We start from the raw sequence: 26,605 nt of genomic DNA on the forward strand, positions 1-26,605 counted from the left end.
GGAAACAAGTCCCTGAGTTCCTAATTCCACCAACATTAAGATGCTGGAACGCTTCTTTTATGGCGCACTTCTGATAGCCCACCTCAGGGCCGTGACTATTCTGGTGGTGCAACACACCCACTTTAATAGCTAATTTCCTGCCTGTCCTGGTGCCAAATGGGCCTCAGGCCAGGAGGTGGCAAGTTCCAGGTCTAGGGGAAGCCAGGGTTGCATAACAAAGGCTGCAGGGCCTTTGAAGTGCAGATTAACTAGCCATCCTGCTGGGGGAGGTGTGAACACCTTCCTCCGGAGCAGGCATTGTTTCTGGCCTGCGGGGGGGTCAGAAACATGTATATGATGGCAAGCTGGACAAAACCGATGAGGCTGCAGGGCCTTTGAAGTGCAGATTAACTAGCCATCCTGCTGGGGGAGGCGTGAACACCTTCCTCCGGAGCAGGCATTGTTTCTGGCCTGCGGGGGGGTCAGAAACATGTATATGATGGCAAGCTGGACAAAACCGATGAGCCAGCACAAGAGGCTGGTGGGTTTGTGACTCTTAGGGAGTCTTGAATATTTTCATTGTTCATTCTGAAATCTGAGGTTTCAAATACGAGAAGATAATTCCACTTACTAAAGGGACTTCCTGTACTTTAAACAGGTATGGTGTTAAGGGGCACTATTTTAAGGCTATAAAGAAACTAATCACACCTCAGTTCCCTCGCAACCAGTGAAAGCTTTGAAGAAGCTGAAGGCTGTTGCTTACCAGAGGGAGGTAGTTGAAGAGTGGTCCAAGAATCGGAGACACAAGGCTTTTATGGTATTCAGGTGGGCAGTGGAGGACAAGAGGCTTCACAAAGACACGTTTATAAAGGTGTTAAGAAAATAAACATGTTAAGGTGCCTGATGGCTACAAGAAGAACACAGACAGTAACTGAAATCGAACTTAACACCATCTAATTTATTAAGAATTTATCACCTGACACACACATTTGTCCTGGTCCTTCTGCCCAATCAGCAAGAGTTTGAGCTTTTGAAAAAACAGGGGAATGGAAGTAATGTGCTGAACACAATCAATTGAGATGTTCTCTAGGCTACTCACAAGTACAGAACTCCTGTTTATCACAATTTAAAATCAACATCCATATATTTCACACAATCATTCAAAATAAAGTTAAATTTACTTACTAGTAATCTACTTCATCATGGTATGTTAACTGATGTAGGGAGCAATAAAAGTCTATGCATAGACTCTAATAATACTTTTTCCACAGCGGCAAAATGATACTATAAAATACAAAAAACTGCTCAACCAACTTAAATAAAAAAAACTTGAAAGAACAAACATATAAAACAACTACCTAGTATGCAGGAATATTAGTACAGGTAAATAAACCCTTTTTGTGTTAATGCAGATAACAAGAACATTCTTATTGGTTGAAACACACACATACAGTTAAACAAGCATTATCTGAAAGAAACACGTTAGTTAGATTCCTCACCTTAGAATATCCCCAGGCGTCAGACTGGATCCGGAAGATTTTTCGTCAGCAATACCTCTTGCGCGTCGCTAGGCGTCGTCTGCGGCTCCGCGTCCGTCGTCGTGCGCCGGAATGACGTCGGAGTACTTAGACGCCGCCCTCGCGCGCTGACGTCAGTTCTTCTTTTTTCCGCGCCAGTAAGTGCAGATCCGGGAGAGCTACCCCTTTTAGTCTTTTTTGACTAAGTTTTTTGATCCTTTTTGATCTTGTCTCGACTCCGGTGCCGGTAGGATGCCTGGTTTTAAAGCCTGTGCTGACTGCAACCGCTTGATGTCGGTTACGGACCATCACCGCCAGTGCCTTTGCTGTTTGGGCCTCGACCACGACGTGGAGTCGTGTTTGGACTGCAAGGCCCTGACCTCGAAGGCTAGACGGGAGCGGTCCCGTAAGCTTCGAGCTTCGCCACTCGGCTCCGCGCCCCTCTCGATACCGGTCCAGGAGGAAGTCCAAGGATCGGTCGCGGAGCCGCAGCCGACGTCATCATCGATCGTCTGGCTCCAAGTCTTCGGGTAAGTCGAAGCACTCCAAGAAGTCCAAGAAGTCCAAGAGGCGACACCGCTCTTCGGACTCCCCTCGCCGGTCGCGCGACTCGGCCGAGGGTCAGGGTGGTTCCACCCCCGCGGCTCCAGCGGAGCCGCAGGCACCGCGCAAGTCCCCATACCCGCCGGTCCCTGGGACTGACGCGCCGCCGGCGGAAGTCAGTGCCTTCCTCTCGGCCATGAGGAACCTGGCTCCGCCGTCGACGCCCGCTGGCGCGCCTTCGGGCCCCGCGAACCCAACTGGGCAAACTTGCCTGCCGGCGGCTCCGTCGCCGTCGACGGCTCCGGCCTCGACGCCGCAAGTGCCCGAGGGACCAGTTCCCGAGTCCCTGCCGACGCCGGTCAACCTCGTCACGCCTCCTCCGCCGGCGTCGACACCGGTACCACCTCCGACGCCGGCTCCGCTCGGCGTCGAGCCCCAGTTCAGCCCCGCTCCGGGCCCAGCGCCGTTACAGCGTCGATGGACGCCGCGTTCGGCGCCGCTGGAGACACATTATGTCTATCGTCCGGCTCCGATCCTTCCTCCTGCATACCAGGAATCGGATGACAGGGGCGAATGGGAGGGATCCGAGGATCCTATGGCCGTTCAGGCTCAGCTGTCACAGGACTGGGCAGATGAACTGGGGGAGGCCAGTGGTCTGGATACCTCTCCAGACACTGGATTCATCTCTCCTCCGACTGTGGCTTCGGAGGAGGGTGCTGCTTTCTCTGTGGTGCTGCGCAAGGCGGCCGCAGCCCTTGGGCTCGAGCTACCTGCCGTGGCTGTGAGGACTAACGTCCTCACTGAGGTGCTTCAGTCTGCAGCAAGCTCCACTGAGCCTCTGCTGCAATTCAATGAGGCTCTCATTGACGTTCTGCAGGGCACCTGGTCCAAGCCCTCCACAGTTCCTCCTGTGGACAGGAACGTCGCCAGGCGCCACCGCCCTGCTCCGGGCGACCCCAGCTTTCTGTCCCAACACCCTACCCCCGAGAGCCTGGTTATCCAGGCTTCTACCTCCCAATCCTCCTTCCCGACCGCTCCGCCGGACCGGGATTCCAAGAGACTGGAACAGTTTGGCAAAAAGCTGTTCTCCTCCCTTAGTTTGGGCCTGCGGTCCTTGAACACCGCCTGTATCTTGGACCGTAATTCCCACTCTCTGTGGGATACGGTGGAGGACGTGCTACCCCTGTGTCCGGAGGAGGTCCAGACACGACTTACCCAGGCTCTGGCCGATGGGAGGGATGCAGCAAGACATGCTATCCGATGTGGGCTAGACACTACGGACTCGCGGGTAGGGCAATTTCTACCACGGTGGCGCTTAGACGTCACGCCTGGCTGCGGTCCACGTCCTTTTCGGGTGATGTCCAGAGCACTCTCATTGACATGCCCTTTGATGGCACTCGCCTTTTTGGTGAGAAAGCGGACAGTGCGCTGAATCGCTTTAAGGACTCCCGGGCTACGGCCAAGTCCTTGGGCCTCTCGGCCCCGCGGTCGCAAACTTCCGCCTTTCGCCCCTTTCGTGGCCAAGGAAGGGGTGCCTCCTCACGTACGCCTAGCCACCAGCCGCAGAACCAACCTGCGCGCGGACGTGGTTTCCGCCGAGGCGGTTCTGGAGGACGACACGGTCAGCCCACATCCACCCCGGCAGCATCCGCCTCAAAGCCTTCCTAGTCCGAGCTTTCAGGCCCATTCCACGCCAGTGGGCGGCAGAGTTCGCCATCACCTGCTCCACTGGCGGTCCATCACATCGGACAGGTGGGTGCTGCAAATCGTCCGAAGGGGCTACTCCCTCCCCTTCGAGACGACCCCTCCAGCCATGCCACCGCACCACCGTATCTCGGGGGATGATTTGCATCTTCTCCACGAGGAAGTTTCGGCCCTCTTGGCCAAGGGGGCCGTCGAGCGCGTTCCGAGCCCAGAAGTAGGTCGTTGTTGTTATTCCCACTACTTTCTGGTTCCCAAGAAGAGCAAAGGGGGCCTACGCCCTATCTTGGACCTCCGGAACGTCAATGCCTTCCTCCGGAAGGAAAGGTTCAAGATGTTAACTTTGGCTCAGGTTCTAGCTGCCCTAGACCCGGGAGACTGGATGGTAGCGTTGGACTTGCAGGACGCATATTTCCACATCCCCGTCCTGCCAGCCCACCGGCGTTACCTGCGGATCACGGTGGGTCAAGAGCACTTTCAGTTTACCGTGCTCCCCTTCGGCCTCACCAGTGCCCCTCGGGTGTTCACGAAAGTGATGGCGGTGGTCGCAGCTCATCTGCGCAGATCAGGGGTTCCAGTCTTCCCCTATCTCGACGACTGGTTGTTGAAGGCGGGCTCGCCCCAGACAGTCGTCTCCCACCTCCAGACTACGGCGGATCTCCTGCATTTGCTGGGGTTTTCCATCAACGTGCCGAAGTCACACCCGAGTCCCTCTCAGAAGCTCCTCTTCATCGGAGCGGTTCTCGATTCGGCGCAGTTCCGGGTCTATCCGCCGGAACAGCGGGTCCGGGATATTCAGGCCCTGATTCCCATCTTTCGGCCTCTATCCTGAGTTTCGGTCAGGCTAGTGTTGCGGCTTCAGGGGCTGATGGCCTCCTGCATCCTACTAGTGCATCACGCCAGGCGGTGCATGCGGGCTCTGCAGTGGGACCTGAAGTTTCAGTGGGCCCAGCATCACTGCAACCTGTCCGACCATGTCTTGATCTCGGAGGGCACTGCACAGCAGTTGCAGTGGTGGCTCACGGACCGCGATTGGGTCACGGGCAAGAGCCTCTCCCTTCCCCAACCGGAGCATGTCGTAGTGACGGATGCGTCCCTCCTGGGATGGGGTGGCCATATGGGAGAGGCGGAGATTAGAGGCCTCTGGTCTCCGGCGGAGTCTCGCCTCCACATCAACCTGTTGGAGTTGAGAGCGATCCGACTTGCACTGAAAGCCTTCCTTCCCTCTGTCAGGGGAAGTGTCATGCAGGTGTTCACGGACAACACCACCGCCATGTGGTATTGCAACAAACAGGGCGGGGTGGGGTCGTGGACCCTTTGTCAGGAGGCTCTGCGCCTCTGGACGTGGCTGGAACACCAGGGCGTCACCCTAGTGGTTCAACATCTGGCGGGCTCTCTGAACGCCAGAGCAGACGAACTCAGCCGCCGGTGCATGATGGATCACGAATGGCGTCTGAACTCCGAAGTGGCGCAAGGTCTCTTTCAGCAGTGGGGAGAGCCTTGGTTAGATCTATTCGCCACCGAAGAGAACGCGCAATGTCAGCGTTGGAATTTCCAAGGCGGCACTCGCTCGGCGACGCTTTTCGTCGCGAGTGAAGTTGCGGTCTGTTGTACGCCTTTCCGCCTATACCACTTCTGCCCAGAGTGCTGAAGAAGATCAGGCACGACCGGGCCCAAGTAATCTTGATGGCTCCGGATTGGGTACGAAGGTACTGGTATCCCGAGCTACTCAGTATGTTGACCGATCCTCCGATACGTCTGCCCCTTCGGGAGGATCTTCTGTCGCAGCAGCAGGGGACGGTCCTCCACCCGAACCTGTCCAGCCTCCACCTCCATGCGTGGAGATTGAGCGGCGGCAGTTGATGCCATTTGACTTTCCTCCTGAAGTCTGTGATATCATTCTGGCATCCAGGTGTCCCTCCACAAAGACGGTATACGCCTGCCGGTGGAACAAATTTGTGACATGGTGCACAGCAAAGGCTGTGGATCCCCTCTCCGCCCCTCTTTCTGAGGTTCTCCTCTTTCTTCTTTCTTTGGCCCGACAGGGCTCTGCCCTGGGCACCTTGAAAGGTTATCTTGCTGCCATCTCTGCCTTCTTGCGGCTTCCTGATCAGCCTTCTATTTTCAAGTCCCCTGTGGTTACACGCTTTCTAAAAGGCATTACTCACACGTTCCCTCCTGTCCCTTTTGTAATGCCTCAGTGGGACTTGAATCTTGTTCTCACATTTCTAATGTGCGCTCCCTTTGAGCCTTTTCATAATTGTCCTCTTCGTCTGCTGATGCTTAAGACTGCTTTTCTGGTAGCCATCACCTCGGCTAGACGGGTGAGTGAGCTCCAGGCTTTATCATCAAAGCCTCCTTTTCTCTCTGTTCATCCGGACAAGGTTGTCCTTCGGCCTCGTCCCTCCTTTCTTCCGAAAGTGGTGACCCCCTTTCATCTTGGGCAGTCTGTCACCTTGCCCACCTTCTTTCCGCCTCCGCATCCTTCCAAAGAGGAAGAGAGGCTCCACCGTCTGGACCCAAAACGTGCGCTCTCCTTTTATCTGGACCGCACAAAGCAGTTCCGGGTGGACGACCAACTTTTCGATGGATACGTGGGTGCTAAGAAGGGGAAAGCTGTGCACAAACGGACCATCTCTCGGTGGGTCGTTTTGTGCATCAAAATGTGTTATTCCTTGGCAAAAAAGGACCCTCCTGTTGGGCTGCGCGCCCATTCTACTCGGGCCACAGCGGCTACTACTGCTTTGGGACGGGGTGTCCCTTTGCAGGACATCTGTCAGGCGGCGACGTGGGCTTCGCTACACACGTTTGCCAGGCATTACTGCCTTGACAGCCAAGTCCGGAGGGATGGCTTCTTTGGCCGTTCTGTCCTCCAGGACTTTCTGGTGTGATCTTGGTTCGCAGACCCACCACCGGGGATGGTATTGCTTGGGTATCTATTCTAAGGTGAGGAATCTAACTAACGTGTTTCTTTCAGATGAACAAGTTACTTACATTAGTTAGTTAGATTCCTCACCGACCCACCCATCCTCCCCGTTCTGCGAACTGACATCTAGGGTTAAGGTTATCCTTTTCAGGCCCCTAGATTTTATTTTTGGCACCAGTGTCGGTCTTTGCATGGCTCTGCGTTCCTGGCGCGGAAAGCTATGTACAAGAACTGACGTCAGCGCGCGAGGGCGGCGTCTAAGTACTCCAACGACGTCATTACGGCGCACGACGCCGACGACGGACGCAGAGCCGCAGACGACGCCCAGCGACGCGCAACGGGTATTGCTGACGAAAAATCTTCCGGATCCAGTCCGACGCCTGGGGATATTCTAAGGTGAGGAATCTAACTAACTAATGTTTCTTACAGATACATCGTTACCGAAGGTAAGTAACTTGTTCTACAATGCAATAGGTCTCGCAATGACATTGTTTTGAGCTATTTGCATTGAAAATTTTATTTATTTTTTTCCCTTAGTGAAGCATTAATCAAGTAATGGCGTTGTCAATGACAATGTCTTTTACCCCCTGTTGACCCCCGCAAAGCTCATCAGTGACCTGAAAAGCAGTAATCAACTAAACTAGCTACAAAAAACACAGATCTGTGATATGTTACGATTGTGCCTTAGAGCAGGCACACCATCCCTGTGTTATGTGTAAGTGGAATGTCAGGCTCTTCTTTTCACAAGTGATGTCCGGTGATCACAACAGAACTAGGGCATGCACAATATTGGTAAACGGTGAGGAATTTAAAAAAGTTTATCAGTATCCCTATTTAGGGGTCATATTTGAGTGTACAAATTTGTGGTCTTCGTGTCTGGCAGTGAGACTTTTAAAATGTATACAGTCAATAGGAGCTCTGTTTAATGTTTCAAACGTGATAGGTAGTCATCCCATTGGTCCGTTAATAGAGATCTAAAATAACGCAGTGCATTCCTACACTTTTCTATGGTGCAGGAATATGGGGCTATTTCAATATTGGGTCTGCTAATTGAAGAAAATAGATTCTGTCAGTCTGTCCTTGCCTTCCCCCAGCGCCTCTCACTAATTCTATCATGACGAGTTTGAGCTTACTTATCTAGAAGGATTCTTTTAAATTTGCGCCCCTGTTACTTTGGTTATTCATTTCGACTAATCCTTCGGCCACATGAAGGAAATAAGATTATCCCTGATTATTTGAAATGCGATAATGGAGTAAAAATACCTTGGTTGTTATATGTAAAAACTGGACAGTGTGAATTAGACCGTCTCCAAATATTTTTAAACTAATCTCCCTTAAGTAAATCTGATAAATATCGTATTTTTAAGCAGAGATTTAACATGGCTAGAAGATAAGCGCTGCGTGAAGAAACTGAATTTAAGAAAAACTCTGTTAAGAGCTATTTCCTAATTCAGACAACTATGTTTGTTGAACCTTACCTTGTTTTTGATATAGGAGTTTGTGAAAGAGGTCTTTTGACCAGATTTAGCGTTGGTACCAAACGACAGATACTATCTTCACCACTGAGCCAATTTATTGCACAGTATATTTGTGTTTGCCATGTCACGAGTTTTCTACACAAACTGTCCTACATTTAAAGTTATTTTGTAAATGTTATGGGTGTATTTCCGAAATTTCAATGCTGAAAACATACAATATTTGGTCTGACAGACCTGTATTGTGTTTTCTCCAAATGGTGGCTGATTTGGAGCTTTGTTCAGCTGTATCGAGCTTTTTAAAATGTGCTGTGTGACAGCATAACAGATTAATGTTTTAATATTAAGTATGTATTTGATTATTTACCCCTTTTAGGTTTGTATATTTAAAATCAAAAAGTATTTTGGTTGATTGTGTATGTGGGTGGGGAGGTGTCAATCGGTCAGGTGAAAGCCATAGTGAGAGTGAGGAGGGGGGGACAAGAGGAGTCATCTCCAGATATGTCAAGTGGCAGGTTGGTTTCGCAAGAAGGATTAAACTTAATTATCAAGCTTGAGTTCAGATCAGCAGACTTCAGACAAGCGAGTATCTAATTAAATGGATTGGTATAAATTAAAGTGTTGTAAAGAAAATCGAGATGTTTACTAAACGTGTGCAAACACTCTATAGACCAATGTTCTTCACACTTTTTAATGCCACTCCAGCCATAAAAAAAAAAAATTCACTGCACCCCACCCCCTCACACACTAATGGCAAAAAACATTTAATTATAATGTTATAAAATGGTGTTGTTAAATACTGCAAACAAAACTAAGAATTTTAATGAGGCTTGAGGGCACACTCACTAATAACTATAACCTAAACTGTAGTAGTGCTTTTCAACTTATCCTAAATTAATGCAGTGTAAAACATAGCAAAGCAGCCAACTGCTCTGAATGAGACTGCTGGGTAGAAGGGAATATTTAAAATAATTGTCCATAAGCAATGCCCCGTCTTACTTGTTCTAGGCAAGACTCACATTTAAAATGTAAACTATCATGCTCAAAATGGAAGATCAGGAAAACAGGGCACGGCGGAACAATCTACGCATACTGGGAATCCCTGAAGGAGTAGAAGGGAATGACCCACGGACGTATATTGTGACACTTCTTAAAGCAACATTCCCAGAGCTGCAAACATGGGAATGGGATCGGGAGATCCAACGGGCACATCGCTTCCCTCTAAACCTCCCAAAACGCCAACAAACATCAGATCAATACCCTCGTGCCATGCTAGTCTACTTTGGTAACTTTTTACTACGCCAATCAATTTTTTGATCTTGCAAGACCAAATAACAAGAGGGAATACAATGGTTACTCTTTCTTTAGTCGACCTGACTTTGCCCACGCAACAGTGGAACGAAGGTGGCGGATGCGTCAGCTTTTTTTCACCATTTCAACAAATAGGTGCGACGGTGTACCTACAAAACCCTGCACGACTAAAGATTATTATCAATGGCACCACACGCACATTTAGCTCGGAAATTCAGGCTCAATCATATTTAAACAAATTAAAAGATATCCACACGTGTAACTATAAAGGCCCAACCAAAGGATGATGATCAGTGACTGAAAAGTACAGAGCTATAATTAACAATCTTAGAATGGACCTTGTGGATTGTATATAGCGACATTCTATCAACATGTAATCATATATATGTAAAGCTGACACTCAAACTTGTAGATATAGCTCAAAAGAATTAGAGGGCTGAGAAAACGATCTATAATATATATATTTGTACAGATTTAGTTGGGTAGAAGGGGAGCAAGGGGGGGATTGAGATGCGGGCACGCATTTGCACAGACGTCATCATACTGGTTCCTTCGGAACCAGATTGCCACCTTGGGTGGTGGGGGAGAGGTGGGTTGGGGGGGGGGGGGTTCTGGGGGGAGGAGAGCAATCTCAGACAAAATGGGAAGTTAACCTTAAAAAGGGAAGTTATACAAAGGCCTAAAGAGGAACTATACACTCCTATACATTTGCATCAGAATACACAACTAAATACTGTACCAGACAAAATTATTAAAAAGGGAAAAGAGAAAATCATGTATATATGGCTAGGCTAAAAATTCTTTCTATGAATATATGCGGTCTTAACGACCAAAGTAAAAGACAGAGGGTGGCGATAGGATTACAAGCAACCGGGGCCAATATTATTTGTCTTCAAGAGACACATATCGAAGGCTCACAACAACACCTCCTAAATACACTGGGATATAAATTAATCACAGCCTCAATGCAAGGATCAAAAACACGAGGAGTGGCTATTCTATATAAAGGGGGTGAGATACAGTTTTCTAAATCAATAGCTGATAATCAAGGATGCTGGGCAATTACAGAATGTACACAGGAGAATGGTAATAAAATAACTATGTACTATCTACGGTAACACTAGTGACGATCCAAGTGTCTTGGAAACCGTTTCTAACGAATTGGTACAATGGCAATTGCCAATAATCATTTGTGGCGATTTTAATCTGAACCTTCCATGCAACTGGTCAATGGACCAGTCAATGGACCCCAGATATACCTATAAGGGTAGGAAACCAAAAGTATATAAGGCCTTCAAAGAGATGTGTCAAACACATGGTCTAATAGACTGTTGGCAAATTAAACATCCAGATGATCCTGGCTTTACTTTTTTTTCTAATCCCCATCTAAAACACTCTAGATTAGATTATATGCTGATGTCCGGTTCTCTGATAGATAATTGCTTAATAGACAAATTACCAAGAGTCCTGTCAGACCATAACCCCCTAATTCTTAATTTAGAGAAAGGAAAAATGGGTAGGGAGATACAAAAATGGACATTCGAAAGAGCACTGCTGGTGAATAAAGAGTTTTGTCAACATATGAACAGATGGATACCCGAATTTTTGGAGGACAATCTTGGTAGTACCACGATTGAGGTGGTGTGGGATGCCATGAAGGCTGGAATTAGGGGGGAAACCAGTCGGTTTTCATTTAATAACAACAGGAGGGCAAAAGAACATATGGAGAAGCTCCATAATATCCTAGTAAACGCCGAGAAAAATTTAACAATGGCAGCACAAATAGGAGAAGATATTGAAAACCAAATAAGACAAGTGGCAATAGCTAAAAATGCTATCATAGATATTTATACCGAGAAAGCAATAACCAAAGCAACGCTAAATAAGGAATTAGTATATGAATTAAGTGAACAAGTAGGGCATCAACTAGCGGTACAAGCCAGACAAAAAAATTCTGCCAATCTAATAAAAGAAATAAACGATCCCAGAGAAGGACTCACAACGAATATAAATAAGATAAAAAATGCATTTCAAATATACTATCAAGAGTTATATAAAGAAGAGGGTAAACTACAAGATAAGATCGATGAATACCTAGATCAACTCCCCATTGCCAAGATAGAACAAGAGGATTTAGATAGTCTTAATTATCTACCAACGTGGGATGAAATACTACTAACTATGAATAACTTGACTAATGGAAAGGCAGCTGGAATTGATGGAATCCCTACAGAATTTTATGTCACCTTTAGTGCACCCCTAAAGAGAATTTTAACTGATCTATTTATCCATGTCTTTCAAGGTGAACGGCCCCTGAGTCATGGTCTAACGCAAAAATTGTTGTCTTTTTGAAAAAAAATAAGGAGGCCCAAGAGCTCGGATCGTATCGCCCTATCACCCTGATTAATGGTGACTCTAAAATATACTCAAAATTACTAGCTAGTCGCCTAGCTCCGATCATCAGTAAGATTGTGTCCCCCCATCAGCATGGGTTTATTCCCGGAAGATCCACCGTGGATCACATACAAAGAGTAATTACCTTGTTTGACATGGCTGAGGTATCAGGAGACCCTATGGCCCTTATACTGCTGGACGCTGAGAAGGCGTTTGATAGGGTCTCCTGGACCTACCTCTGGTCAGTCATGTCAAGAGCCGGACTCGGGGCAATCTTTATTAAGGCAATTCAAATGATGTATATTAAACCTCAGGGGGTAGTCATGGTAAATGGATCCGCCTCTGAAAAATTTAGTATAACTAGAGGGACAAGACAGGGGTGCCCATGCTCCCCTTTACTATTTGCACTATTCATCGATCCGTTTATTAACAGACTCGAAAATAATATTTTAATCAACCCAATCAAGATGAGAAATATAGAGACTAAAACACTTGCCTATGCAGACGACATAGCGGTGGTAACAACAAATCCTACAGCCTCTATTCAGGCCATAGAAAGGGAGGCTGAAATGTTTGGCAAGATCTCGGGATACAAACTGAACCAAAACAAAACACAGATAGTACTTAATGATAAACTTAAAATAAACGACAACCGTGTAGTGGATAGTGCCATATATCTAGGGGTTAATATTACAGCGAAATTAGACAACCTCATTCAAATTAATCTTGACCCACTAATACAACGAACAGATAAAGATTGAAGAAGATTAAATAATCTTCATCTATGCATTATAGGTAGGTGCAACATGATTAAAATGATTTATCTGCCTAAATTTTTATATTTATTCAGAACCATCTGTCTTGATTTTCAACCACAATGGTTTAAATGCATTGAAAGTATGTTCTCGCTATTTATCTGGGGATACAAGAGATCCCGTAGGACATCTAAATTTGTATCACTACCTAAAGATAGGGGGGGACTTTCTCTGCCTAATATTAAACTATACTATTGGTCAGCTATAATGACATATTGTAGAGAGCTATTATCTATCACCCAAGGAAATAGACCAACTACCGGAATCCCAACACCACAAGAATTAATACTAGGGGATAGCACTAGGGGGTATTTCTGGCTACACTTATACGACAGCTACTATAAAAAAGTATGATTTAAAACTCTTCTAGGAATACTCAAAGCATGGAGTAATATTCGTAAAATATTGGGGATCGGAAGGTTTTCATATTATACATTACTATCAGATAACAACAACCTACCAGAACTATTCAAAGATATATATATGAAAAAGTGGATAGAAGCAGGGATCACACACCTGGGCTGTTTCTCTACATCTACAGGTATAAAATCCTTCGAAGAAATTAGAAAAGAATATATGATCAGTTATAGAGATTTTTTCAAATATCTTCAAATCAGGGACTTTATATTAAGGAAAGGTGGTGGCAGATCGAAATTTCAAAAGATTCAATGTATAGATTTTGTAAATCAAGGAAAGTGGACTAAAATAGGAGAAATATATAATCACCTCCTGGGCCTGTGTCCGGATGATTTGGATAAATATTACATAAAATGGCAGGAAATCTTAGATATGTCGGCCACCACAGTGATTAAATCATTCGAATTTTCTCAAACATTATTAATGTCCACCAGACTACAAGCTCAATATTACAAAACATTTTTTTTGTTATATTATACACCTAGTAGAATATCAAAATGGGGGACCGGAAAGGGGACAAGATGCCCTAGGTGCAATCTCTACAAAGCAGATATTGTACATATATTCGCTACATGTAACACCCTACAGGGCCTGATCAAAGATATTTCTGATTTTTTATCAGAAATTCTTGATATCAAAATTGAAATCTCTGTGGGGGAAATCTTGCTGGGTATCGATGATAATAATCGACCGAGTGAAATAAAAGGATTAATATTTGTCTCAATGTCAACTCTAAGATTATGTATAGCCTCGGCATGGTTAGATCCAACACCACCAGTATTTCAACAATGGCGCTATCGCATGCTAGCGACACATAGCCTGGAATTAGCTATATATAGGAGAAAAGGGAAAAATAAGAGGTCAAAAGGATTAGAGATATGGGATCCTCTAACACAATGGTTAAAATCTTAAAGATACTGAATTAAGTACTTAATATATGTTTGTATGTATATTCCTTTTTTTTGTGTAAATATAATCATAAAGAATTATTTTGTCTGAGAAGGGGGTGGGGGGTGGGTTGGGGTTGTGTCCGTTTTAAAACAATAAAGAACAATTAAAAAAAAAAAAAAAAAATGTAAACTACATTTTAAGCAAAGGAACCAAAATATTAAATTAACTTGCGGGGATTCGAAGAGATTGTTGACAGAAACTTATATTCCTTCTATTCTTGCCTTTTATTTTGTCACATTACCATTCTGAGCTGCCTACTAACAGTGTTACACATGTGGCACCTACAGCGAGTCCTGTCTTTTTAAACTAATGCACTTTGCATGCTGACATATATTTATCTCATCCTTAATTGTTAAAGGTGAAACTATGAGCCCCAAAATGCAATGCTCTGTTGGCTAAAAAAAAACAGGATTGGCTGACTGTGTTGCACAAGACGTGGGGCAACATCGCAGTTCTGAACTTATTTCCAATTCGAACACTGCAGTATGTTCAGTCATCTCTTTTAAAAACGCATACATATAAAAGACTGCCAAAATGCTATTGGCTGCCTTGTGAGGAATGGTCCTTTGGGGGTAATTTAGAACCTTCCTGATCCTGGACTCCTGAACATGAAAGAAAAAAATTTCACCTAAAAATAATGAAAGGGACCTAACCCTCAATCCAGAGTCGATGATGCTGATTGACCTAACACACCTACACATAAGTAACAAACGTGCTGTACTCTGTATTTTCAATTGCCTCGGTATCACTTAAGGAATAGTACTGAGAAACTGGAAAAGCAAATGCAAGTTAAAGCTCAGAGCCTGCCTCCGTGACCACCTACGAAACCGTTTTCAGAAAAGTACCACACCAGGGCGAGACCTAAGAAAGAAAGAGAAATGAGAACAGCATTGGCAAAGTAAAGTACTGGCCAACCAGCCCTGGCACTTGAGTGCACTTCTTTTTCGGTGGATGTGCAGGTGATCTACAAAATACTGTCAATCTTAGTGCCACTGGCTGAAGTTGGCTGCCCCATCCTGTTATGCTATGGTGGGTGAAAGCAACTGAACTTAACCCAAACGTCCATGTTTTGCTAGCGTCAATTTAACTGGTACAGTGTAAACATGCGAATTTGCAACTGTTTGCATTGCTATAAACTTTTTGGGGGTTGAAGGTGTTTTTGGGATTAGATTTGTTTGACAAAAAAGGCCCCTTTCAGGAAAAAAACATATCTATGATGAAAATCACCAGAAGTGGACTGGCTTAGTAAGGAACCCTGGCTTTTTTCCTATGTTTGAATGGCTCGTTTACAGCTACCAGTCTTTCAAGCATTGGCCAGGCTGCCCTTAGAAAGTACTGAGAAGACAAGGGTGTTTGTTTACCAAGCTCATCTAGATGTGTATAAGCAGCACTTTAAGTGGGCCGGCTCCTGCTGGTGCTCAGCACCGGCAGTTCTAAAAACCAGGTGCGGAGACTGGTCCCTATCGGGATCTCCACTTTTGCCCTCACCCACAGGCTGAAAAAGAAATCTTAACTCTGGAACAGTACCACTGGTCAAAGCCTTTGATGTAACTCCAAAGAGACTTGTTATAGTTATTTCGGTCTCAATTTCAGAACTGAAAAATGTTCAATATTATATACAACGAAGCCATAGTTGTCACATATTTATCTTATGCAACTAACATCTATTGACAAAGTCAATAGTCCAGGCTTGCTATTGGTATAATGTTACTTGCTGTATTATATATCTGGATACAATGATAAACAGCAAAATACCAGTTGGGCGGGCCACCATGCAAAGGACAGGCTTTTATTGTACAAAAGAGAATGGTCACAGTGGCAGTCAATTGTACTCAAAAATAGAAATGGTAGATTTAAACATACAATAAAGTTGAAACAATTAGACATCACCATGAAAGATCCATACGAGTGATTTTATTTCATCACATGATAAGTATAACACAAGATTAAATCAACCAAACAAGGCATTTTTATGTCCTAACTTTCAATAAAATTGGTGTTCAGGAAGGGAGTGGAAAGTGTTTGGGAAAAATTGTGTAGTGGTGAGGAAAAAGGGAACGGTAACGTGCACTATGTACATCCAAAGATTGTTAAACCTATCCAGCCAAATACTGGTAAAAGGGTATATGGCAAATCATAACAGTCTAGGCGCAGATACAAACTCTCTGTCGCTTATGTTTGATAAATGATAGCACAACTGTTGACCTTTCGACCCCTACAATCATAAAGGTTGTTTCCCCCTTTTAAGGGGGTCTTCATCAGGACCAACAGGACTTGTTGGGTTGGGGGGGGGGGGGGGGGGGGGGGGGGGAATGGACAGAGGGACAAGCACCAAAGTACAACAGCATGACAAATCTGTCTGCAGAGTGATAGTGGATGGGCCCGTAAGCTCTTTGGGGAAATTAATTGCTCCACGCTCCGTAAGTAAAGGTGATCAGTGCCATATCGCTCGTATTAGTCCAACGGAGGTTGATCTGTAACCTGGCAACGGATCCAATCAAGGACAGACTTTTAACCTAGATGTTTTTAAGCCACACCCTGAATGCCGTAGGCCACGCCCCTTTAAGAGACCCCATCCCACTTAAAGCCCTGTGTTTAAGTCTGGTCAGTAATATACTGAAAAACCTTGACACCATCCAGAATTGATCAACTGCAGAGGGCAGGAAATTCTCACCCCACTGGGTGGGTGTGGTGGGGCCTGGGAGGCAGTTCTGGAAAAGATAGCACGCAGGAGAGGCATGTGCATGAAGGACAACATTTCACACGTAAAGGACAGTTATGAAGCGGCTCAAAGGGAGCGCACATCAAATAAGTTAGCACAAAATTCAAGTCCCACTGAGGCATAACAAATGGAATAGGAGGTAAAAGATGCGTTAAACCTTTCAAGAAACGGTTAACTACCGGGGACTTGACAGAAGGCTCATCTGGCAGCCGAAGGAAAGCAGAGATGGCAGAAAGGTAGCCCTTGATAGTGCCCGGAGCAGAGACCTGCTGGGCTAAAGAGAGAAGAAACAAGAGTACTTCAGAAAGGGGATCCACAGCCTTCACTGTGCACCACTGGGCCCGGTCGCACCTGATCTTCTTCAGCACTCTGGGCAGAAGTGGTATAGGCAGGAAGGCGTACAACAGACCGCAATTCAACTGGCGAGGAAAAGCGTCGCCGAGCGAGTGCCGCCTTGGAAATTCCAATGCACAAAATTGCGGACATTGCGTGTTCTCTTCGGTGGCGAATAGATCTAACCAAGGCTCTCCCCACTGTTGAAAGAGACCTTGCACCACCTCCAAGTGAAGACGCCATTTGTGATCCATCATGTACCTGCGGCTGAGTTAGTCTGCTCTGGCGTTCAGCGAACCTGCCAGGTGTTGAACCACTAAGAAAATGCTTGGATGGACTAAACTGGTGGAGTCATATGGTGTTGCCATAGTTTCTTACGCAGACGATACACAACTGGTGATCAATTTGTCTCGTGACCCAGTTGTGGAGGCTGAGAAATTTTCGGCATGCTTGGTAGCACTCGATGGGTGAATGAAGCTGAACTACCTCCGCCTCAACGGCAATAAGACGGAAGTTCTTATTGTTGGTCCCTGTCCATCCATCTGGACATCCGCTTGGTGGCCCTTAGAACTGGGTTCTGTTCCTGTCCCGGTTGAAACAGTCAAGAACCTCGGCATACTCCTTGATTCCAATCTTGCCTACACTAACCATGTGGGTAATGTGGCTGGTAAATGCTATGGTATTCTAAAGGTCCTGAGGAAGATTCTTGACCTATTGCCTCCTAGCGCCAGAAAAACAATGATACATGCCTTGGTCACTTCCCATTTAGACTATGGGAACTCCCTCCTATGCGGACTAAGTAACAAAGGTTTAATGCAGTTGCAGCGCGTTCAAAGTGCAGCTGCTAGGCTTGTTCTGAACGTTCCTAGAAGGGCCTCCGGGAAAAATGCCCTGCATTCCTTACATTGGCTCCCGATAAGGGAACGAATTACATTCAAAATGATGTGCATTGCCCATCGCATTGCTCATCTAAAAGCTCCTTCTTATCTACAAGCACTGCTTCCAGTCTATCGACCTTCACGCTCTCTTAGGTCAATGGGCAATATGTTGTTAGTTGCTCCACGGATTCACAGAGCAAGGATGGGAGGACGGTCCTTCCGATACCTTGCCAGTAAGGGCTGGAATGACCTTCCCATCGAATTGAGAATGGAACCGTCTGAAACGAGGTTTAGACAAAGGTTGAAAACCCGTCTTTTTCCCAAAACTTAATTTAGTATAGCTCTCCTGCTCTTCACTCCACCACCATGATTGTTGCTTGTGTGATGTTAGTGGAACTGTCAGCGCGGGGACGCACTGTTCCGTGTGCAACCATGCGCTTAACAAATGCCATTAATAATAATAATAAATAATAATAATATGTTCCAGCCATGTCCAGAGGCGAAGGGTCTCCTGGCATAGGGTCCACAACCCCACCCCGCCCAGTTTTTTGCAATACCACATGGCGGTGGTGTTGTCTGTTAACACCTACACTACTCTTTCCCAGACAGAGGGAAGGAATGCCTTCAGTGGAAGACGAATCACCCCGAGCTTCAGAAGATTGATGAGAAGCCCGGACTCCGCTGGAGACCAGAGGCATATGATCTCCGCCTCTCCCATGTGGCCACCCCATCACAGGATGGAAGCATCCTTCACCACAGTGTGGCCTGGTTGGGGAAGGGAGAGGGATCTGCCACTGACCCAATCCTGGTTCGTAAGCCACCACTGCAGTTGTCGAGCAGTGCCCTCCGAGATCTAAACGCAATAGGACAGACTCCCCATATGCTGCGCCCACTGGAACTTTAGGTCCCACTGCAGAGCCCAAATATGCCACCTGGCATGATTGTTACAACAAACAAATGATGGACGGAATGCTGACAATGCAGACATTCTCCCCCAGTCAAGAGATCTGGGTTAAATCCATCGTTCTTTTGCCCACTACACCACCCCAGTTTAGACATAGCCATATGCAAATTAGTCTTGACCCTGTGACTCATGGGAACAGTCCAGCCCGAACTGCCAAGCCATGTCTTCCCTGGACCGGAATCAAGCATCCTAGGACCGGTTTCTGGCTATCAGCCGTCATCAGCCAGGATAGCTTGACTCCAGTGGCGTAGTGAGCACGGGTCCCACGTCTGGGAATACCCATCTCACATAGGGCGAAAAGCGTTACAACAAACAAATGATGGACGGAATGCTGACAATGCAGACATTCTCCCCCAGTCAAGAGATCTGGGTTAAATCCATCGTTCTTTTGCCCACTACACCACCCCAGTTTAGACATAGCCATATGCAAATCAGTCTTGACCCTGTGCCTCATGGGAACAGTCCAGCCCGAACTGCCAAGCCACGTCTTCCCTGGACCGGAATCAAGCATCCTAGGACCGGTTTCTGGCTATCATCCGTCATCAGCCAGGATAGCTTGACTCCAGTGGCGTAGTGAGCACGGGTCCCACGTCTGGGAATACCCTTCTCACATAGGGCGAAAAGCGTTACAACAAACAAATGATGGACGGAATGCTGACAATGCAGACATTCTCCCCCAGTCAAGAGATCTGGGTTAAATCCATCGTTCTTTTGCCCACTACACCACCCCAGTTTAGACATAGCCATATGCAAATCAGTCTTGACCCTGTGCCTCATGGGAACAGTCCAGCCCGAACTGCCAAGCCATGTCTTCCCTGGACCGGAATCAAGCATCCTAGGACCGGTTTCTGGCTATCAGCCGTCATCAGCCAGGATAGCTTGACTCCAGTGGCGTAGTGAGCACGGGTCCCACGTCTGGGAATACCCATCCCACTTAGGGCGAAAAGAGTTACAACAAACAAATGATGGACGGAATGCTGACAATGCATACATTCTCCCCCAGTCAAGAGATCTGGGTTAAATCCATCGTTCTTTTGCCCACTACGCCACTGGAGTCAAGCTATCCTGGCTGATGACGGCTGATAGCCAGAAACCGGTCCTAGGATGCTTGATTCCGGTCCAGGGAAGACATGGCTTGGCAGTTCGGGCTGGACTGTTTGTGAGAAAGTGGCTCTGTATATACTGTTCCCTAATAGGTACAGGGTGTACAGAGTCCCCAGTCCCCCAGAGGCTGATAGAGGTCAAAGTTAGGTATGACCTTACTCTCAAAAGTGGTAGCTTGGTCGAGCAGTAAGGCAGTACCAGAGGACAGTGTAAAGCATTTATTGTACACACTCAGTCAGCAAATGGTTTCACACACTCAATAACTGAACTCTAGGCCAATGGTTTATATATATAAAATATATGCTTGTTTTATTTTTAGAACCACAAAGGGAGTAAAAATATACTTTCTCAGAATGAGAGGTTGAATATAAATACTTTTGTCTTAAGCAATAAATTTTTGTAAACAGTCACAGTTGGTTGCAATAAACAATCCTATTTCCTAAACCTCACAATGCATTGAGCTCAATGGTACATTCAGGTTATTTGTAATAAATTACTTTTCAGATTACTTTTGGAATTCCAGGTCTGGCTCCTAGAACCAGCCTTGGGTCAGTATTCAGAATCAAGTGATGAAAGTCGACTTAGTAACTGTAATGATTTTTAAATAATATTTAGCTATTTCAAAAGTTAGCACTTAGAAAATATTTCAAAGAAAACATTCAATGGATCTCTATGGCAAGAAATTCACATTGCAGGTAGAGTACTTTATCGTTACTTTAGTAATCCAGGACTGGGGGCCTAGACCCAGGACTGGGGTCCTTATCAAAAACAGGTAAGTAATTTCGTTTGCAGAAATGGTACGATTTTAAAAGAATATTTCAAATTTGCAAAAATAGACACTTAGAAGAAATTTCACAGAAAAGCAGAATGGTTTCCTATGGGAGAAAAATGAGTTAGAGGTAAGTATAGTTGTGAGTACTTTTCAGGGTCAGGGCTGGGCACCAAGATCCAGCACTGGGAGCTCACCCAGGAACAGGTGAGTAAATTCGTTTTTGTCACTTGGCTGATTTTTGGTGAATTTTTACAGTTTTGAAAAGTTCACACTTAGAAGATTTTTGAAGAAAAAGCCAGTCAATGTTACCCTATGAGGAAAATGAAGTTAGCGGTTTAAGGGTAAGTACTCGACTGGCAGAGTTGAAATTCCGGGCATAGACTCAGGGGTCCCCCAGTGTCAGGTAGGTACAGTTGGTTCACCCTCAGCGGTTTCAGGACGGCCGGGTGCAGAGTGAGTTAGGCCCAATGTTATCCTATGAGGGATAGGGGGGCCTTGGTTGGTGGCTGCTGTCTGGCAAGCCACGCGTCTGTGGGAGCGGGGCTCCTGGTCACTTACTCAGGGCAAGTGGGGAAGTAAGTTAGTGTAGAGAGTGCACTGCCAGGGCCCCTCGGGCGGCTGGGTGCAGGGTGCTTTTGAGCCTTCGGGCGCTCAATGGAAATCAATGGGAATGTTCCGGTTTGGAAAAAGGCTGCAGGCTCGGGGACGAGGATGTTTCCGGTGCCACCACCAATTCGAGGGGTAAGTTGGGTAGTTGTAGGTTAGGTGGGTACCCCGGGATTGGGCACAGGGGGCCGCAGGGCGCCGGGTGCAGGGGTGCCTTTTGACGTCGGGAATCTTACCCTCTGGTTGATCGCGGCTGGGGTGGCACTCGGTTCTGAGGCTGCAGGCTTCGTCCAGGATGTCGAGGGGGGTCCTTGGGTGCCGGACTCGGGGTCACAGTCGCCGTGGGGTCGTCCTCAGGGTCTTTGTCCACTCCGGCACTGGCCAGGCTTGGCTGGTGCAGAGTGTGTTGGGTCCGCGGTTCCGGGCTGCTGCCAGGAGTTAGGAATAGGTTTCTCGAGTAGAGCCTCTACTCATGGGAGTCCCAGGGAATCAGAGTTCAAAGGTAGCCAGGTCCTCCGGGGTTTTTGAGGTTGCTGGCCACAAGAGATACCGCGCTGGAGCAGGAGCAGGTTCGAGGGTCGACAGGCCGGTAGGGCTGGGGCCAAAGCAGTTGGTGTCTTCCTCTTTTTAGCAGCTGCAGGGCAGGTCTTTTTTCTTCTTGCTCTTCTTGTAGGTTTCTATCTGGAATCTGGGGAAGGAAGGTTCAGGGGGCCCCTAAATACTAGATTTAGGGGCGTTACAGGTAGGTGAAGGCCAGGGACCAATGGGTCCTTGTCCTGGGGTGGGTACACCCCCTATCCTGCCTCTCTCCTGTGGGAGGGGGGCAGTAGCCTAATCCTGATAGGGTAGGGCCTCCCATCTTCAAGATGGCGAGAGCCCGGAGATGTGCTTCACCTCGCCTCCCCCACCTGAGGGGTGGGGTGGGCAGGCTGGCACATCCCCTGTCCTTGTATGGGGTTTCCGGCCAAGCTTCCCGCCAGAGTGGGGGGTTGCAGTGGCCTGGGGAAACTTCAACTGGCGGCATGCCTTTGAAGCTTCCCTTTGCTCATCCTGGGGGAGGAGATTTCTCACCTCACCCAGGATGTGCATTGTTGCAGGCCCGGGAGAGCAGGGGCTCTCCCACCCAGGGGTCCAGCAACGTGTCTGCTGTGTGGCAGCCTGGGCAGCCTCAGAGCAGACGTGGATTGTAGGTTAGCTGTAAGGGGGCATCTCTAAGATGCCCTCTGGGGTGCTTAGTACATTAAATCCCACACTGGCATCAGTGTGGGTTTAATGTGCTGAGAAGTTTGATACCAAACTTCCCAGTCTTCAGTGTTGCCATTATGGTGCTGTGGAGCTCGTGTTTGACGAGCTCTCAGCACCATGTACTTGTAAATGGCAGCACTGTACTTACAGTGCCCATGAATGGACCTGGGTACTGTAGGGGCACAGGGCTCCTGCTCCTGTGCCCACACCATAGGCATAAGGCACCCAGCCAGAGGGGTGGCTGACATATGCCTTGGCAGTGTAGGAGATGGGCATGGCACACAGAGATGTGTGCCATGTCGACTCTTTGTTTTGTCCTGCACCCAGACACTCAGCCTGCAAAGGCAGTGTGTGTGTGTAAGGGTACAGGGCCTCTAAGGGTGGCACAATGAGTGCTGCAGCCCTTAGAGGCCTTCCCTGGTCACAAGGCCCTGGGTACCTAGGGTACCATTTATTAGGGGCTGACATGTGGCCAGGGTTTGCCAATTGGGAGTTTGTATTTTAGGGAAGGAACACAGGTCCTGGGCACCTGATTCGCAGGAGCCCAGGGCACAACAAGGAAAAGTGCATCAGCTATTAGGCAAAAAAGGGGGGGGTTACTGCAACAGAAACCCACTTTCTCACACTGTTCCCATGAGGCACAGGGTCAAGACTGATTTGCATATGGCCATGTCTAAACTGGGGTGGTGTAGTGGGCAAAAGAACGATGGATTTAACCCAGATCTCTTGACTGGGGGAGAATGTATGCATCGTCAGCATTCCGTCCATCATTTGTTTGTTGTAACGCTTTTCGCCCTAAGTGGGATGGGTATTCCCAGACGTGGGACCCGTGCTCACTACGCCACTGGAGTCAAGCTATCCTGGCTAATGACGGCTGATAGCCAGAAACCGGTCCTAGGATGCATGATTCCGGTCCAGGGAAGACATGGCTTGGCAGTTCGGGCTGGACTGTTCCCATGAGGCACAGGGTCAAGACTGATTTGCATATGGCCATGTCTAAACTGGGGTGGTGTAGTGGGCAAAAGAACGATGGATTTAACCCAGATCTCTTGACTGGGGGAGAATGTATGCATTGTCAGCATTCCGTCCATCATTTGTTTGTTGTAACGCTTTTCGCCCCAAGTGGGATGGGTATTCCCAGACGTGGGACCCGTGCTCACTACGCCACTGGAGTCAAGCTATCCTGGCTGATGACGGCTGATAGCCAGAAACCGGTCCTAGGATGCTTGATTCCGGTCCAGGGAAGACATGGCTTGGCAGTTCGGGCTGGACTGTTCCCATGAGGCACAGGGTCAAGACGGATTTGCATATGGCCATGTCTAAACTGGGGTGGTGTAGTGGGCAAAAGAACGATGGATTTAACCCAGATCTCTTGACTGGGGGAGAATGTCTGCATTGTCAGCATTCCGTCCATCATTTGTTTGGTGTAACGCTTTTCGCCCTAAGTGGGATGGGTATTCCCAGACGTGGGACCCGTGCTCACTACGCCACTGGAGTCAAGCTATCCTGGCTGATGACGGCTGATAGCCAGAAACCGGTCCTAGGTTGCTTGATTCCGGTCCAGGGAAGACATGGCTTGGCAGTTCGGGCTGGACTGTTCCCATGAGGCACAGGGTCAAGACTGATTTGCATATGGCCATGTCTAAACTGGGGTGGTGTAGTGGGCAAAAGAACGATGGATTTAACCCAGATCTCTTGACTGGGGGAGAATGTATGCATTGTCAGCATTCCGTCCATCATTTGTTTGTTGTAACACCTGGCATGATTGATCAGGGGGATGCAGGAGGCCATGAGGCCCAGCAGCCTCAGGGTAATTCTGACCGAAACCCAGGACAGAGGCTGAAAGATTGGAATAATAGCCCAAATATCCCGGACTCTCTGTTCAGGAAGACAGACCAGAAACTGCATCGTGTCCAGAACCGCTCCGATGAAGAGGAGCTTCTGAGAGGGAATCAGGTACAACTTCAGCACATTGATGGAGAAGCCCAGCATATGCAGGAGGTCGGCTGTAGTCTGGAGGTGGGAGAGGACTGTCTGGGGCGAGCCCGCCTTCAACAACCAGTCGTCGAGATAGAAGACCGAAACCCCTGATCTGCGCAGATGAGCTGCGACCACCGCCATCACTTTCGTGAACACCCGAGGGGCGCTGGTAAGGGCAAAGGGGAGCACGGTGAACTGAAAGTGCTCGTGGCCTACCATGAACCGCAGGTAACGCCGGTGGGCCAGCAGGACGGGGATGTGAAAATAAGCGTCCTGCAAGTCCAACGCTACCATCCAGTCTTGCGGGTCGAGGGCAGACAAGACCTGAGCAAGCATCAACATCTTGAACTTCTCCTTCCGGAGGAAGTGATTGTTGTCCCTGAGGTCCAAAATAGGACGCAGGCCCTTGTCCTTCTTGGGAACCAGAAAGTAGTGGGAGTAGCAACGACTACCTACTTCTGGGACAGGAACGTGCTCGATGCCTCCCTTGGCCAAGAGAGCCGTAACTTTCTGTTGGAGAAGTTCCAGATGCTCCTCCGACATGCGGTGGTATCGCGGTGGCATGGCTGGAGAGGTAGTCTCGAAGGGGAGGGAGTAGCCCCTTCGGACTATCTGCAAAACCCACCTGTCCGAAATTATGTTGCGCCAGTGGGGGAGATAATGGCAAATCCTGCCGCCCACTGTCGTTTGACAGGCCTGAAAGGTCGGACTAGGAGGGATTGGAGGCTGCTGCAGGGGGGGAGGAGGGGGGGGGGGGTATTCTGGCCCGCCCGCTGGCCCCCTGAACCACGACATTGGTTCCCACGTCCCTGGCCGCGCGAAGGTTGGGTAACTTGCCGCTGCCCTGGGTGGGACGTAGCTGGGCACCCCTTCCGTAGCCACGAAAGGGGCGGAAAGCAGACTGCGCCGGACAGGAGGAGAGGCCCAAGGACAATGGCCATCAAAGGGCATGTCCATCAAGGTGTTCTGGACATCCCCTGAAAAGCCAGTGGACCTCATCCAGGCGTAGCAGCGAAGCGCTCGACGTTGAAATGGTCCTGCCCAGAGAGTCGGCGGTGTCCAGTCCACAACGGATCGTAAACTTGGCTGCATCTTTCCTGGTGGCAACAGCCTGGGAGAGCACTGTCCGGGCCTCCTTCGGACACTGAGGCAACACTTGCGCCACCGTATCCCACACGGAGTGCGAATATCGGCCCACAAGACATGCGGTGTTTACGGACCACAGTCCTAAGCTGGCGGAAGAGAACATTTTCTTCCCAAGATGGTCCAGCTTCTTGGATTCCCTTTCCAGGGGAGCGGTAGGGAAGACGTTTTTGGTGGTGGAGGCTTGGACCACCAGGCTCTCCGGGGTGGGTGTTGGGAGAGGAAAGTGGGGTCGCCCGGAGCCGGCGTCGGGTGATCATCCTGTCCACGGGAGCCCCGGTGTTGGGCCTGGACCAGGTGCCCAAAAGGACGTCGGTGAATGCTTCATTAAACAGAAGCAGGTGCTCCGAAGAGCAAGACGCCGGATGAAGCACATCAGTCAGGAGGTTAGTCCTGACCGCCACCGTAGGAAGCTCGAGGTAGAGAGCCTCGGCCGCCCTACGCAACACCACAGCATATGACGCTCCCTCCTCCGTTGCCACGGTAGGAGGAGACAACATGACATGGTCAGGTGAAGTGTCAAGACCACTAGCATCCCCCAGTCCTGCTCAGGCTTGTCAGTTAAAGGGTCACCTGACACCTCCCAGTCCTCCTCATCTTCCTCTGGGTGCCACTTTGGTTGGAAAGGGACGCCAGGAGTGAACAGGGGCATGAAAACCCCACCAGACGTCAGTCCGGCTCCGTGTCCACGTCGGGAAGAAGGCTGGGATCGATGCCGGCCGGGGGGCCGACCGGCATCAGGCACGGTGGTGGTGCCGTCGGAAGCGGCGCCGGTGGAGGTGTAATAAGGTCAACCGGCACCAATCCACATCCAGGCCTGGTCCAAGGG

The 26,605-nt window shown here is 48.2% G+C and overlaps 1 protein-coding gene across 3 annotated transcripts in view; it reads right to left on the reverse strand.

The window, feature by feature from the left end:
- LOC146816485 (exportin-5-like) overlaps positions 1-26,605 on the reverse strand; it is an 819,517-nt gene that overhangs the window by 300,630 nt on the left and 492,282 nt on the right. For all 3 annotated transcript variants that reach the window (XM_085610334.1, XM_085610332.1, XM_085610333.1), the window contains exon 24: positions 743-840. In XM_085610334.1, the coding sequence (XP_085466460.1) occupies positions 743-840 (98 nt within the window). The remainder of the gene's footprint in view (positions 1-742; positions 841-26,605) is intronic.

This window comes from Triturus cristatus, chromosome 6, assembly GCF_964204655.1.
Source record: "Triturus cristatus chromosome 6, aTriCri1.1, whole genome shotgun sequence".
NCBI classification, from domain to species: Eukaryota; Metazoa; Chordata; class Amphibia; order Caudata; family Salamandridae; genus Triturus; species Triturus cristatus.